Genomic DNA, 17,142 nt, shown 5'->3' with positions numbered 1-17,142 from the left:
TTGTAAAAATAGATCAAAACAGAACTCATTTTTCTCACATTTTAAAGTATCACTGTATTTGCAGAGAACTTTTCAAAGTTAATTTCTAATAGGATTTAAGGTAGCACTGTCTTTTGTCCCTGTAGAGAGCTCTGTTATGACCTGCTGGAGCCATTTTGGGAATTTTCCCTATAAATAACATATCAGACCAGCTGGGACATATAGCTGGATTAACACTACAGCTCTCTGGAACTCTGGAGAAAGCAGTGGATATGCCTTTTATAGAACTGATGAATAACGGTCTTGCAATGAGGAAAGATTAAATTGCTAATCAGAAAACAGCGATATTTCAGTTATTGCTGCAATAAATTCCCTGGGGTAAACTTAGTAAAGTCATTCAGAGTTTAAAATTTATACAATGACCTTCTATTTCACAATATTTTTCAAAGATCAATCTTCTAGCATGCAGAACAAAAAAATTCCTATTGAATTGAATAATTCTAAACTGAGCTACATCACTTGGGGAAGAAAAAAAATAGAAGAAAGCTCAAGCCTGTCAAGCACCATAACTTAGCCACCAAGTCTTATGCATTCTGAAACCTGCTTTAACCCGATTTTATCTGCTGTATACCAAAATGGTGTGACGTGGTGATAAGAAGACAACGAAAGGGAAGAAAATATTCAAATGGGGTAAAAACCCTGCCTCTATGCTTGAAATATTAATTTCTAAACTGTATGCTTAAAATTCACAACTAAAATCACAAAAAATGTAGTAATTAGTGAGATGCACAGAAATTCCTATGATTCAGACTCATTTGCTCAGCAAAAACACTAAAATACCGCCCTAAATAATAGCAGCAGATACACTCAAATAGAGGAGGTTACAGGGGAAGAATGGGAATAGTTAATTTAAATTCCATTCAAAAGACAGGAGATGTTTGCTAGATTTAAGGAGGGTGTCAGTATTCACAAACAATAGCAATAAAAAGACTTTATAACTGTAATTACTAGTATACCGTTAAAAATAAATAATATTCTGTACATCAAGCCCTCTACAAGCCCTTAGTAAAGTTATTCTAGTGTCTAAGAAAATAGCAAGATTCATACTTGGTTTTAATTTTAAAACTTCAAGTTGGTATAAAATTACTTGAGTTTCTCCCCAGATGTCTGGCCTGGAAAAAGAATTAAATACACAGACCTGGAACTGCTACAGCTCTCAACTTCTACTAACTGTAGCTTGCTGAAGGCTGTGGAGCAGCTCCTGTGAAACAGTAAACCCAGATTACAAAATTATGACTTCTATTAGTGCAATTTCAAAAATACATTCTATAAGAAAAAGGTCTAGAGTGGCAGCCAGAACAAAGGGACATCATATCTAAGGGAGGAAAGCAAACAAACCCACGAGCACTTCACCAAATGAGCTATTGTGTTTATCATGTCAAGATAAGGCTTAATTTGAGTAAGAACACATTTTCATGAAACTCAAGTTTCCCCCTACCTGAAATGCAGGAATGCCTACTCTCTTCCTGCTCTGCTTACAAACTCCCATGCCACACTGCAGTTTACTTGCATTCACACTTCTGGGATCTCTAAAGCACCAAGGATTCCAATCCCATCAAAGAGCAACTTAGGAAACCAAGAACACAGAGGCAAAGCAGCAACTGGATATAACATGAAACAGATTTCTCTAGGAGCAGACTCTGAGTCTGGATTAGAAGCAGGGTTAGTCAAGACTACCACATAAGAAAAATACTTTAAACTTTCATTTTTAATAGATGAAATGGAAATTTTAAGGACAAAGAACCAAGAATAAGGCTTCCTTCACTTACTACTGAGTGATATTTTCCATGGATTTTTACTGGTAAAGAAGTAACCACTTGTGATCAAACACAGGAAATTTTTACCCAGAAACACTGGATGGATTTTTAAACTCGGAAATCCTAAGCATGGCTATTCAGATGTACCAAAACAGTTCAGTAAAAAGATTTGATATTCACCTTCAATGAAGAAGCAGGTTTTGTTCCATGTCTTCTGTTCTGAAATCCAAATTTTTAATTACTTACTGAAATACTACCTCCTAGAGTAGGATTAGTGAAATAAAATCTTTGAACTGACTGGTTTCTCAGAAATTGTAGGAAGAATATGACTGAGGAAGGAATGCTTTTTCTGTGGATTTGAGTGTCATCTGCATTGTAGTAACCTCAGCTTATCCCAAGGACCTCTCAACTCTTTCCCCCTTCCTCCTTGTGTACCTTCTCACAGCTTCAGCAGTTCCACCTGAACTCCCTCCCATCTGGAGGAGCCACAATATTTTTGGTAGCTACATCACCTTCCTGCTGACTGATGGCCTCCCCTCCACACTGCTCACTTCCCTAAGGCTTGTCAGATCTAAAGAACTCCACTCCTGTGTCAAACCTTGCTGAGAGACACAAGAAAAGTGACTGAAGCCCTTACTTCTTAACATATCAAGGTAAAACAGAAAAGTGCCGTTTAATTCCACCTCTTTTGAGAAAACAGAGATAGTTCTCAAACAAGAAGCTCTTTTTCAAAGACAAGCACGAATACAGGCTTAGGGCAGATCATCTGGACATCCCTCTGACTACAAACGGAGGGTGCCAACCCCTCCTCCCTTATTCCTCTCCTTTTGTGAGCATTCCAATGAGACTCTTCTGTCATTCCACATGCTACTGGGAGTGAGGACTGGTATGAGTCATCTGACCCACTTGTAGCTGGACGCAGCTTTTTGCTTCCCCACATGTTGGGGCCGTACACTTAAACTTAGATGTGTCGGTAACAAGCTGTTTAGACCATTGCTCTTTACAAGGCTGCCATGGAAGCCAGCTGGACTCCTTATGGGTGGTCCAGAGACACGGGAAAGAATCAAGACAGTTCTTCAGGAGGAGTTAAAGATGAAGAAAGCTGTGTGTGCCATGGAGGAACCGAAAGCAGGAGAGAGAGCATACAGATTCTGTGGGCGGCACCCAGAGTTCCCGAGCTGCTTCTGGTAACCTCAAAGGGTGGGACCAACCCCAGAAGGGCCTGCCTGCCTCATCACTGGAAGTACAAGTTTATGGGAAAAGCAATTTTCAGCTGCAGTAGTTATTTTTAAGCCTGAAGCTTAAAGTAAGAGAAGTCTGAGAGATGAGTGCACATATGATTATGGGGTGCTTAAAGTATAGATAGAAAAATACTATTTTATCCCTCTTTCAAGATGTTTCAAGAATTAATGTGCACATGTCATTACTACACAAGCCCAGCTTACTTCCTCTTACGAGCAAACAAGTCACGGAACCCAAAGGTATCCAGGTCTGAAATATCCAATGTCTGCCCATAATGAACAGAAAAGCAGAGCAGTGGAGATGACCAAGGCCCTTCGCTCATGTCTTTCTTAATAGCATATATGACTTGAATTTATAACAGATCAAGGTAAGTGTATATTAGGTCCTGTATCTGATGTACCTACTTCATGATTAGTGAGAAAGTTTATTATTTCAACAATCTTTAAGGCGTGTTAGACATTTGACCTGGCAGCATTCAGATGTGCCACACACATTTAGAAAAAGAGCAAAGTACAAGCGCCTATCACTGTTCATGCAACACCTCCCACGAGGGATTTCTCATTGCCCTATCTTTACATCTGCAGCCTTCAGCACAGAGGTAGACAGGCAGACTGTACCACTTTGAAACACTAAAGCAACCAGGCTTGTCTTTCAGAAAAAGAAAGGAAAAAAAGAAGTTCTGAAGGAGAGTTTAAGGCCTGAAGAAAGTTCACCATAAACATTCATTCTTAACAAGATTTTTTTTTTCTTTTAATCAAATAAGCAAGAGGACTTTCTAAAGACTGTGCACCCTTCGACTTTCTTCCCCGAGTGGTAAAATACCCTTTGCAGGAAGTTTAATGATTGTGAAGGAACTTCATTTGAATTCTGTCCTGCCTCCACGGTCCACATTTGCTCCAGTGCTGTGTGCTCAGAAATCCTTCGGAAATACATTATCACACACAGTATGTACATATTCGGAAGCATATAATCAATTATGCATCCTTGCTCTGCCCGACCCAGACACAGCTGAAATGCACTCACTGCTTCAGACAAAGCAGTCTTTCCAGATCTTTCCACAAGTATATAAAAACACAACATAAAACACTTTTTGTTATTCTTCATTTGCTTGTCCAAAGTATAATGCAGTTGACTCCAGTTGCTTCAGCCAGCAACAGCAGAATCACGGACTTCAGCCCAACAGTGTCCATGACAGGCACTGCCAAACACCACCCATACAAAAACACCACTCTGATGAGGTCACGCATACCATATGCTGGGCTTTAATGCTTCACATCCCCATTTATAGTTCTTCAAGTAAACGACAATGTTTAAACAAATTAAGGCATGATTAGCTGTGCTGCTATGTAACTTAGTATGCGTATCACAAAACAGTACCAGTAATTTATTACAGAAAACCACTTCAGTTCAAAGTATGTGATTTAGGTCACACTTGCATGTGTAGACTTAACTGTAACTTTTCCTTAACACAGCTTTTTGGAAGAAAAAAGTTCATTTTCAGACTATAGCAAGAGCCATTATTAAACCCACTAACACTTGTGAATTTTTAAACACAGAACATACATAATATATTATAAATGTGAAGTGGAATTCACATTAAGGACCTAACCTACGTGTCCATTTCAAGAATACACTTCCTACAGATACTAATTTGACATAAAAAATGCATGTTGTAAACTTTATGTCTGTTATTTTCCACAAAGGACAGAATTTTCATTCCATTGCTAAGAAAAGTACCACAGCAAACGTTCACATCTGCTTTATCCTCAAGATCCCCTCGTCATCACGATAAAAAAGAACTACATGACTAAATGATCTGACCATCCCAGAATAATGAATGAGTCACTCAGTCACACACAAGTTTTACACAGAGAATAATACAGTTCACATCCTCCATGAAGCAACAGAGATAAAAGCCACTGGAAACAAGTTGTAGGTTGGTGTTCAAGGCACCACACATACAGAATCCAAGCAATTTCTAAAGAGAAGGGCAGGATTCCAAGCAGAACACACATAAAACAAAAGACGAATCACATGCACATTTAGCGCCAAAGAACAAATTCACTGGCAAGTGTTATAGCTGGTACAGCAAACCTTGCGAAGACATGGAAGTGGGCTCATATAATGTAGATGCATACCCTACTTTTAATAATGATATTCATCTAGCCCTTAGCAAGGTCATTGAATCTCTTAACAATTGAAACATGTTTATTTATGCAAAGAGTAGACATGGCATGGGAATGCATGGGTCACAACTCCCCAGAAGTCCTGCCTAAGTCTCTTTAATCTTGTTCTGGAAGAACCACTTCTGGTAACAACAGTAATTTAGTTCTTTGCCTACTCAAACTTCGTTTCTCCTGCCAAGTCTGAAAGGATGCCAAGTGTGCTGTTATCTTCGCTTTGAGCAGTTGTCACCTTTACACTGGACAGTAGCACCTTACACATGAAGCCTTTTGGCCCAATAGTTATGTGAAACACCACTGTTTCTTGATCAGAACTGATGTGAGCAGAATTCACACCAAATATTGGTCTGCGGCCCATTTCCAGTATTATGAGTCTATGTAACGACGGGAAAAACTAGTCAGTTAAGAATTGTATCTGAAATGAAATGGAATCTTCCCACACAAATTCAAACTTTGTTTTGGCAGGAAGATACTGGAATTTTAGGCTCTAACAGCAAAATATAATATAAAAGTGTTTAGGTCACCAGGGTCTCTAAGGACTTCACATTGAAAATGCACAGTGATGAGAGTTTAAACAAAAAACTAAACACGTTTCAGAAGACTCAAAGTTAACTCACCCCTGCAAAGAACAATTCTTTGAATGATTTCTCTGAAAGTTCTGTCATCTGCTCATAAGCAGCTCGATGCTATTCTAGACTAAACAAGGGAGCAAAACCACCTTTTTTTTTGCCAAGTATATAGTAACAGGAAGTTTACCAAAGATTTATCTAGGACCTGGTATTATGGCAAAGAAAAGGGAGGTCTTTCAGAAAAAACATGCAAGCACAAACTACCTTACATCAAGTGACTAATGGCAAGGAATGTGATTTCCAGCATTAAGAAAAAACAGCATGCAAAAGGAGTAGAAACAATTCTCCAGGTACCTTTGAGCAGAAAATAAGTATCAGCAATAAAGCTAATATTTCTTCTAACATACTGTTAGTACATATAGTTTCTGTTCTCTTGAAGACATTATCATTCAGTAAAGCTCTTTTCTGTTTCAATTAACTTGTAAAATTTGGCACTGAGATATTGCTAGCCCTGCAAAGAAACATTCTATGAAAAACATTTCTCAAGCTTTGTATAATCATTCAAATAAAGAAATCTTTGCACTATTCATCAGTGAGCACAATGCTGTTTTTTATGCTACTACACTCAATATCCAGCTAAAATGCAAATTCTGGGTGCCTTAGTACTTAGAGGAATCTTTGTCAGCAAATTTCTTGTAATGTTAAAATAAATAATCTAAGTATCTTGTCACCAAACTACTCATGATGGATACAGACCAACAGCCTCCATCTCAAGTTTCAATAGGTAACTATTTGCATCATGAGAGGAGGAAACAGCCTGATCTAATACAGAATTGCCTCTATGTGTCAAAAACAGAGGACAACACTTTTAAAAAATGACACCTTCAACCTGAATGCACCTTCCCAAATTAAGGTGCTTCCAATTCTAATGCTCTATCAGTTAATATTCTTTCAAGGGCCTAAAATGCATAGAACATTGTTATGCCACTGCCTGGTAATAGCATTGTTTAACAAAAGGCAATCCTCCTATGTTCAGTTTGCTTTGCTCAAATCGGAAATGATCCACTGCCAAAAGGAGATTGATTACTGTTACTGGAATGACCATTATCAGACACATGATCTTGGCAGGTTTCAGGCAAAGGACAGACGCTAGCATCAGTATTTACTTTGTAAAATGAATCTGGAAGATCGCAGCCGGACTCTGAGGGCAAATTTACACTTCATGGCCCAGCTGATTTAAGAGGCTGCTGCTGCCAAACAAGGATATCCCACTCTGTTGCGTCATCCTGACCCCCTCCGTGGAGGAAGCCACAGCACTGGATGCACCCTGGGCTAATCCAGCTCAGTTCATCAACATCACATCACAGGCTTTTCCCCCACTCCATGTCCCCCCCCCCCCCCCCCATGTTCGAAAATCAAGGCTGTGCTAGTTTAGAGGACTGAAAGCACTAGCATGGGGTGTGATAGTGGCAACTGTTGTCTGTGGCAGAGCCAAGCTGTTCTAGCAGCTTGAGTCATAACATGGAGCCTCATCCTGATGAAAAATGTTCAACTCGTTTGGCTTCCCTACCACAGACACGCAAAAGCACCAGCCCTTCCATGAACTGAACCTCCCTCTACTTTCCTTAGGATTCTCTCTCAGCCACTCTTTTTCTAGTTCTGTTTGGCATTGGGAAAAAAAAAAACATCTTGGTGAAGCAGGAGGGAAGAAGGGGTGTTAGGACAAAATTACATAGCATTTATTCAGGGCCATCTGTTATTCCAAGCCTCTAAGTACTATTTCTGTATCACCACAGCATACCATCCAAGCCATAAGGAAAATTTATGGCTATCGTAATTCAGCACAAGTTGAAGTATCAAGTATTTTTCTATTTGTCATAGAAGAGATTTTTAGACCTTCTGAAGCAGCAAGGAGGGGAATCGCTAATTTCCTTATTCTTTAAATACAGACACATTAATGTATTAATGTGCTTCTAATTAATGGAGAGGCATTAAAATCAAGGATAATGGAAATTTTAGCAGGCTTAAAAACAACAGGAAGAAAAGTGTTTCTTTTCTAAGAAATTAGCATTTTCTGCTGTTCATTTACCAAGAGAACGAAAAATCAGTAAGAGGAATATCACTGTAATCATGCAAAGACCTGGAAATGAAAGCTTTAGAAGGAGGGATACTGTCTTCTATATGCTCTACAATTAATGGTACTGGTTTAACCTTTAAAGGGGTCAGGTATTTTAACTGAAAGTGCTATAGTAATATTCATGGCACAGTACTCCTTGACATGATCAGATTAACTAGAATCATATATAGTACCAATATAATCTTTCACAAAACAAGGAACAATCTCTGCCAATAACCAATAGGAAATCATTCCTGTAACACAAAACTTGAACATAAAATGCACTTCAACAACAGTAAAATCATGGCTTTTAAATAAGTTTAATGGATAGTACTTATACACTAGTCAAATTTCTTACCTGATAGGGCTGAAAGGCACTATCTTCATTTATGAAATCCAGCCGTTTATCCACAAGAAATTCTACTGCAGTAATTGAACTGTATACACTTTTTCCAACCAAGGGTTTGAACGTCTACCAAGGAAAAAAGATAATATTAGGCAACTGAAAAAACCCCTCAGGGCATCAAACCACCAAAACTGTATAAATACTCATGCATTCCTCCATCAAAACAAGCTACAACAGAATAACAGTTACTAATTATACAAGAAAGGAGGATTTTGTATTCTGTCACTTTTTTCCTTTGTGTTGTTGGTGGAAAATCAGCCAGAAAAGAGAACTACACCATACATACCTCCTTTCCTTCACTATGCTTGAGCAATATTGTTTACCACAGAAGCTCAAAGTACAGAAGCACCATTCCATCCTAAACACACAGCTCAGCCCGCAGATCCTCCCTCCCTGCCTGCAGGACCAGCTAGCACAGCAGTGATTATACTAAGGACAGCTCAAGTGGAAGCAGACAGCAGAGAAATCCCTCCCCCCTGCCTCCGGTTCTGAAATCATTCACCTTGCCTCAAAAGTCAACCATCTCATTTCCCTGCCCATCTCTGAACTGTTCTGACTCTGCTCCTGCCGCCTCCGCAGCCACTCCTCCCATGCAGCAACCGGCTGCTCCAGCACAACGCCTTCTGATCCCACAGCATCGGGCAGGGGCACTTCGCAGCAGGGCCACGAGGTTTCCTGATTCACCCCGCGTGCTGGGAAAGAAACAAGGAGCTGCTGACCCTCGCTGCTGGAGGAAGCAAGAAATCTCCCAGCTCTGCTGCAAAAGCCAGGCACAGAGAAAGGGGAGCAGGGAGTCAGAGGGTCCTCGACACCCTCGTACAGTCTTTGCCCAAACTCCCTGCCCTCACCCAGGCACAGCAGGATGCAGCAGGCCAGCAGGAAGGGTGCCGTGACTCCAGTGGATCTCCCCTAAGAGGGGACAAGCAAGCGGTCCCCTTCCCTGCTGGCTGGGTTTCCCGAAACAGAAGCACAAGGAGAGTTTAACTGAGCAGGGATGTACCCATTGGGGAAAAGGAAATCCCGGCAGATGGAGGAGACAGACATGCTCCTCTGAGGACAGACAGGAACAGCAAGAGGAAGACATCGGTGAACAAAAGAAATGACTGGCAGAAAGAACATGCAGGATGCAAGGGGAAAAAACATGGAAGGACAGAAAAAAATAAGAGGAAAGTTATTTTACAGGACAAAAAAATAGTAACAAGAGAAAACAGGAAAAGAAAAAAGCCCTCTGAGACCGATTCTAAATTTAAAATGCAGGAGAAAAAGACAAAGAGAAGAAACAAGGGCAGGTCAAACCACACAGAGCACTGTGTGCAAATGCTACATCAACATCTGTAAAATACTGCTATCACAGCTCACATGCAACAATCCTGCACAAACACCCCGCAGGAACAGACACCAAGTACTTTACAGATGAGAAAACTGAGGAACAAAGCAATCCCTTAACTTGGCAAAAGCTACTAAACAGGGCAGCAGCAGAGCCAGTGACCTATCCTCAGACAGTCTGCAGGCAGCTCGTAAGCGAGCACTCAAGGTTTTATCAGGCTTCATTACCTACTTTCAAAGGTGCTGCCTCGAGATTAAGCTAAATATAACCTAAGTGTCTCTGGAGCTTCAGCTTTGGCACTTACTAAACAAATGAGAGAATACTTCATGGGAGATACATTATACTTTCTAATAAATCTAACTCCACAAATGCTCCAACTGAATGCACAGCATTCTTATTTCCATTTTATTTTAAGTTTCACTTCAGCTGCTACTTTCTCAGACAAGGAAGGAAAAAAAGCCAAACCACTCCACCAGCCATCTCCGTAACAGGCAACTAGATAAAAGGGCTGGAGGAGCAAGAGTATACGATAATATTCCAACTACAGAGTCCAAATAGTAAATAAGTATTTAAGCTCTAATAGCTACAAAAGAGCCTTTGCTCTTGCATCACTCTCCTATAATGCATCTTGTATTGCTAATGGTTAAGAGAGGGCGGAGTTCACATCACGAAATTGGGAAGTATTGAGTGTATAAACACACATGCAGACAAACTTTTCTTTGAAAAAGCCAACGTTGTAGTTTTTCAGCTCTTAATCTGCCTCCATGTCTTTCCTCACACTGTTCTACGTTTTCCACACTGCCTTCTTTCTAACTTTCTGAACTATTATTCAGGTCAAAAAACGAGTTTCTGACTACGGACAACATCATCAGCTGAAACGAAACTACGTGGAATGCGGCTTGCAGTTAACGTTCAGGATTCAGACAACACTACAGATTAAGGTACATGGTTTATCTTCCTACGGGTATTAAAAGAAGTAGTTCCAAATATAGATTCGTGAGTGTGATTACTCTGAGAAACATAATGCCTTCTCCGTTACTTTCAGAGATCTATGCCTCTAGACAGGTCAATGCCCCCAAAATATTAATGTGGAGGATGCAGGCTATCCCACAAGCACAGAGGAAAAATATGTAAATAAATAAAGCAAAACCATGCCACGTAACACACCTCCTCCTGTAGGCAGAGCTGCTCAGCTGTACACAACTTGAGACTTTTCAGACACTATTAAAAAAACATTCCCACTATCAAAGAACAACAAAATGCCCCTTAAGTAAACGTCTTCTTAGAAAAGCAAAGTCCAGACTCCATCAGTTCCACCAGACAGGCAGGCCACCAAGGAGATGCCCAAGCTGGGACAAGTTAGGGATTTGAAAAATTTTAAATGGAAGACATAACTGAATTTCACACTACATATCGCACATACACAAAGAAAAACAGACTGAGAGCACAGCAGGCAAGAATCAGCTATTAAAGGTAAGCATATGAGGCATGTACTGACATGAAAATAGATATAAGAAGGTCCAACAAGCTCCTCGCAGATTTTCAGAAAAAATGCTCCTTGCATATGGTCCCTCTTTCCACTCCCAAAATAGAGGACAACTTTAAGGACAACCAAGCATATTGGCAAAAACCAGAAAAAAACTGAACCTCTGTAAATTAAAATCTCCCTTTCAAACCTGTAGCTTGTAAAAGGAAGCTTTATATGTTAACCCAAGACCACAATTAAGCAAAGGACTTAAGGACTCAATTTTAAGTGACATCTGGCTTAACCACTATTCTAACTGGCTGCTTGAAAAAAAAACCAAAAAAACCCAACCCAAAAAACCAAAACAAAACAAAATCCCACTTATTCCCCCACCAGATTTCCCTGCTTATCCAAAGGGAGCTCCATGAACACACACATTCTCACACACTCTCTTTGGCTGCTTTGCTAACAAGCTCCCTGATGGTGAATAAAGTGTGTTTCCTACTCTGCCCCCTCGCCATGATTTTACCCCAGCTCATGCCAAAAATAATCTGCCTACAAAATGCAGCTAGCACAGCACTGAGTGTGAGAATTGGATTCTGGACCTTCTGGAAATTCAAAACATTTTTTAGAAGACATAAATTACCATCACTTCACAGCAAACAATCACAAAACTATTCAACAGCATTCACCAAATACCAATACAGCAGATTACTCGGTGACTGCTGTTTCTAACGCCCCATAACACAAGTCATCTCTTCATTTATCTTTCCAAAACCCCCACAGCAATCACTCACTTTCCCAAGGAAGCAGTAGCGAGCAAGCACATAGTGCATTTTTACCTCTACCTAGTGCAATTAAGCAGCTGGAGTGGTGGTAATCTGCCTTCAGCTTGCGAGCAAGCAGTTCCCTGGCACTGGACAGGGCTTCAGGAGCCGCCACACCTCGACTGCTGCAGCCTAGGCGCTGCCAGGCTGTGACACACAGAAGGCTCAATGCAGCAAATGCTCGGGTTACAGCTGAGCTCGCAGCTGCTGCTCCGGCTCATCCAGCACGTACCACTGCCTCAGCTGCCTCGCTGGAGCTCACAGCCTGCTTAGCTGAGCACTCTGTGCCTCAAGCCTGCTCCTCGTACCACAAAAGCGCATCCTACTATGCATACGTACTACAGCGACCCTTTTTAAAAAAATCTCTCTAGAGGAATTTATACTGTAAGCCCACCAGACTTTTAAAGAGTTAATAATGCAGTTTAGAAAGCTATTCTTACAGTAAAACATCTACAGTCTATCCTTCTTCTTCTTTAAAGCAAAAAAAATTGAAAATATAATTTAAACCTAATTTTAACGTACTACTCAGTAGACTTTTCCACATATTGCTCTCTAGCCTTGCTGTTTAGTCCGCAATAGCACGAACACCGGCACCTTTTCATTATGGCACCTCATCATTCAAAACAGCTGTAGCTCTCTTCCAACGCCTGTTTGTTGCCATGGTTTGTACTCACAGGCAGAATTACCAAGTAGAAAAGAGCGGACAGCCAGTAAAGCAGATCTGACGTTAAAATCGTGCACAGGGTTTCCTCAGTCGCGGACTACCCTGCCTGCAATCCCTACGGAAGAGTCCGTTTCCAGCTAAGGCGTTATTCTGGGCGGAACTCTCGCAGCCCTTCGCCGGGGGGAGGGCAGAAGGAAGTACCCGTCGGGACGCGGGGAGAAGGCAGCGCCAGCCGAGCCCGCTGCCTGCCGGAGCTGTCGCATGACAGGGCGCAGCAACGGCGCCCACGGCTGTTCTAACGGCGGGGTCCGTGCCGTTAACGGCCGGCACCGAGTCCTGCCGCTCCCGCACCCCGTCTTAACGGCACAAACTTAACCGAAAAAAGGAAAAAAAATCCCACAAAACCTCTTTTTTTTTCCTGAACTCCCATTTCCCGAGGGGCGCTGGCCACCCTGGGCGCCTCCGCGGCTGCAAGAGATACCCGATACTCACACGTTGTCCCGGGGTCGCCGCGTTCTCGTCCCCAACGGGCCGCACACAAAGCCGCCGTCGCCGGCCGCGTGCCCCACCGCGCGCGCCCCCGCGGGAGCCCGTTCGTCACGTGCGCCGCTCCGCGGGGATAGGACAGAGAGGGCTTCAGGGCCGCGACAGCCCCACGGGCCAGGAGCACGGCCCGTTCCGCCTCAGCAGCCTCAGAGGGCAAACAAAGGCGCCCGCCACAAAGTTAAAGTGTCCGCGCGGGTATGAATCCCGCGGCGATAGCCGCGAAGGCGCCCCCCGCCTCCCCAAACCACAGCGGCGGATTGCCCCCCGCCCCGTCGGCCGATACGCACCTCGCCCGGCGGCCCAGCCCGCGGGACCTCCGCACCCGCCTCCGCCTTTGAACTCACAAGGAAAATGGTTCTCGCCGCGCCGCTTCCGGGTCGGGCCGGGCGGCTGTGCCGGGGGCGGAGACTGCGGGGCCGGAGGAGGAGGTGGCGGAAAGGGAGATGAGGACGACGGCGACAACTCAGCGCCCGCCCTCTGTGGGGCCGGCGCCGACTATCGCGCAGTTGTGCGCTCTGCGGAGGCCCCGGCGCGTCCCTGCTGCTGGGTCATGGCGCGCTGCCGATGCCACCGCTTACATAAGTGCAGGCGCGCAGTGCGTGGTGCTGGGGCGGGAAGTACCGAGTTGAGCGTCGGGCCAGCAGAGCACGCCGCGGGAAGAGGCGGCGCTCGACAGGCGCGGCTCGCAGACACGTCCCGCGGGGGCGGAGTCCCGGGACACGCGTGGCGGTGACTCGGGAGTGCGGCCGAGGCACCCGGAGGCCGAGAGCCTCCTGTTGCCGCTGCTCCGCTCTATAATCTCGAACTTCGTTTATAGCCTCCTCCCCCCGCGAAGCCAAGCCCAGCCTTGAAAAGCTGTTCCCTATCCTTCCCGCGGGTGGGCTTTGGAAAGTTAGCAAGAGAGGGCTGCAGCTCGTCCACGTTCAACCGATGGGGGAGAAAAAAAAAAGTCATAAAAAGGAAGGGCGAGTCAGGCATGAGCTCAGCGGCTGGTTTGGGTCCAGGAGCAGCCGCAGCAGAGGGCGGTGGGCGGCTCCGCTCCCCCGTTAGCTGCCGGATCCGGGGCTGCGCAGCCCAAAGCCTTCACCCACACCATACAGTGCTCAGCGGGGACCCACAGCCCGGGAACCCACGGAAAACTTTTCAAGCACAATTTTATCATTTTTAGTACACATACAACCTGTTTTCTCCCTGACGACGCCCCTCTCCCACAAAAAAAACCCAAACAAGCCCACGTGTTTTCCCACTTTCCAACACTAATTAATGTCACTAACTAGTTGTTCACAGTTCACGTGGAAACTTCAACTGAATAGCCCAGGGACACTATCAGGGAACACTTCGTAATGAGAAAATAATTTTCAGAGAGAAATTTAGCAAAAACACCTGTAATATACTCCCTGAGCCTAGCTCACATAGACAAATGTGGATAGTAAGAAATAAAAAAAAAATCACAGGGGAGGTTGCGATAGACATTTGTTTTCTCCAAACTCTTCAGACATAAACCACTGTATATTTTTCACCTCATTGAAAAAATACAAAGTTTGTCATTTGCCAAGAAAGTATAAGAATTATGGGAAATCAATGCATGACTACATCTCTGTTCTCATCTTGAATTATTCCAAATGATGTAAGCTTAAAGGTGTACTGGAATGCTATAACATACTAAGCTCTGAAATAAAATACTTAGGTAGAGCTGAACATTAAAGCTGAACTGGAAGGCTCTCTACCCACCACAGGCTTTTCTCCAGCAAACTGGTTTTCTTCTGTAACAGCTCAAGACTGTGCATGCACACAAGCAAGGGCAGGAACCAGGCTACCTGTACGTGGTGTTCATACACTACCCGGCCTATGCTCAAACCATGTAACTGCAAGACTCCTGGATTTTGCTTGGAAAGGACACTAGCAGAGGCAGTTTATTGTATTGATGTTCCTTTTTAAGTGGTCTTCCATCCTGGCTGGCTCAAGGCAGCTGAGCAGCCTTATATGGCAGAAAGGCTGCGGAGAGGCAGCAGTGCCTTGAGCAGCCTCCATCTATTCCTCACCACTGAGACTGGACATTTGCTCCTCTGGTTTCTGGCACCTCTGGCACAGCCCCTCACCAGATCCATTCAGGGCTCACCACCAACAGCACAAGGCTCAGTAACCTTCTTGGTTCCCCCAAAACACACCTCCTGCCCCAGCCATGCCATGGTAGGGCTGCACTGCCTTATCTCCAGAAAAAAAATTAAACTTAGTGACACCATTCTGACCTGATTTCCTTTCATTTCCTTATTCTCCAGACCACCTCTCACTGATTAGGGGGGAATAACACCTCAGTCACTTTCACCAGTACTGAGAGAGGTCATGCAGTAGCAGAGACTAAAATGCAACCTTATTCCAGGTTTGGGGCCACAATTTGCACTGCTGTTCCCTCTTTATAGCGGAAGTGTGCTTTGTTATCTGTCACCCAACAGCAACAGGGCCACTTCTTAAGTGAGCAGGACAGTCTTTCACAGACTTAGTCCTTCAGAGGCCTTATCACCTCTAAAAAATAAAATTGACCTATCGGTAATAGTTCATACAAGAAAATATCTTGGAACTCAGACTTTTCCAAGTAATCAATAAACAAAGTGGTTTTTTCCAAAATTCATTCTGTACTTGTATGATCTTCAATTTCACTTTCAAAGCACATTTTAGATTACCTCCAAGAAGTACTGAGCATCCCAAAGACATACTACTTCCACCACTAGATTCCCACCTTTCTCATACAGATATAGGTTTTGTTTTGCCATTACTCTTAAGAGCGCAGACACTTAATAGCTTTCAAGAAGGGCAAACAAATGAAAAATGCCTATTAAAGAGCAGAACATACTTCATGCTACTCTTGAACTAATGGTGCTGTGATAGCTGTGTGGTATGTAGAGCAACTGTCAAAGCAGGCAATCCTTAATAATATCCAAGACAGACACTATTAAAATACAAATCACAAGATGGTCTGGAGGACAAGCAAGTTTGCCCGTTTGGACAAAGCTTTATTAATAGACTGCAACTTAGTAACAAAGAGTATTAATACCCAGCCCAGCACCACCAATTCATTACCACAGAGGGATTTTTCTATTAATTCTCAAGTTGCACCAGCTATGCATGGAATACTAAATCAGCAATTCTGTTTCCAAGAGCTTCACTTAAAGACATCCTCAGGAAAAATCCAATAAGTGGTAAAACACCTTTTGGAAGTAAGAAAAAAACAAAGAAGTTGCTACTGGTACAATTGTCAATGTTAAGTAGACTAAGGCAATATAAAATGACATTTGCATCATACTACTTACAAAATTTACTACAATATATATGTGTATGTTCTTAGCAAAACAGAGATTTGCCATGTGAAGGTACTAACCAATTTTTAATTAGGAATTTTAAAAATTAGTGTCTATCCAAGCCTGGTTTTGACATTTGCAAAATACTACACTTTAAAAAGGCTTATTTAATAGTCACATTATATTAGCACTGTTTTCCACTACTGTTTGCTTCTTCTCACAATTGGGCCTGAACTCTGTCAAACAAGCCATACTATAAGCTTGCAGAACAGGGCTGCCTTTGTTCTTTGGCATTGCCAGTCCCCTATGGAATCAGGCAGCACACTGAACTGCACTCGACAAACAATCCCTGACCTTCAATTAGTGGCTTGGCTCACTGCCACAGGATACATGTATTACTGGTAACACAGCGTGCCCTATTTTGCAGATAATCGCTAAAGCTGCAGATAATCATGAAAATCAACAGAAAAATGCAAACATTCCCTTCCTAAAATCGCAGTTGTAACTTCACCAGTGTGCTGCAGCACAGCCCAGGCTCAGGCCACACATGTGAGGATAGCAATACTGCAGGTTTTGTATTTTTAGTGACTGCATGAAAAATTCCAGGTGGTGGATGGTTTTGCCATCCTCCGCTGGACGTTTTCAGTTTGTTTTTTTGTTTGCTTTGAAACGGAAGGCACACCAGGTTGTGCTGGCACAGTTGTG

At 43.1% G+C, this 17,142-nt stretch overlaps 1 protein-coding gene across 4 annotated transcripts in view; it reads right to left on the bottom strand.

Moving 5' to 3' along the window:
- Nucleotides 1-17,142, bottom strand: part of JMJD1C (jumonji domain containing 1C) — a 168,044-nt gene that overhangs the window by 47,250 nt on the left and 103,652 nt on the right. For 3 of the 4 annotated variants that reach the window (XM_088168776.1, XM_014882317.2, XM_088168778.1), the window contains exon 3: nt 8,265-8,378. In XM_088168776.1, coding sequence (XP_088024902.1) covers nt 8,265-8,378 — 114 coding nt within the window. Of the gene's footprint in view, nt 1-8,264; nt 8,379-13,428; nt 13,535-17,142 lie in introns of those variants that run through there. The other variant, XM_088168777.1, reaches the window with a different exon arrangement.

This window comes from Sturnus vulgaris, chromosome 8, assembly GCF_052056855.1.
Source record: "Sturnus vulgaris isolate bStuVul1 chromosome 8, bStuVul1.hap1, whole genome shotgun sequence".
In the NCBI taxonomy this organism is placed as follows: domain Eukaryota; kingdom Metazoa; phylum Chordata; class Aves; order Passeriformes; family Sturnidae; genus Sturnus; species Sturnus vulgaris.
The sequence above is the reverse complement of the archived record's forward strand: the minus strand, read 5'-3'. Positions and strand labels throughout refer to the sequence as shown.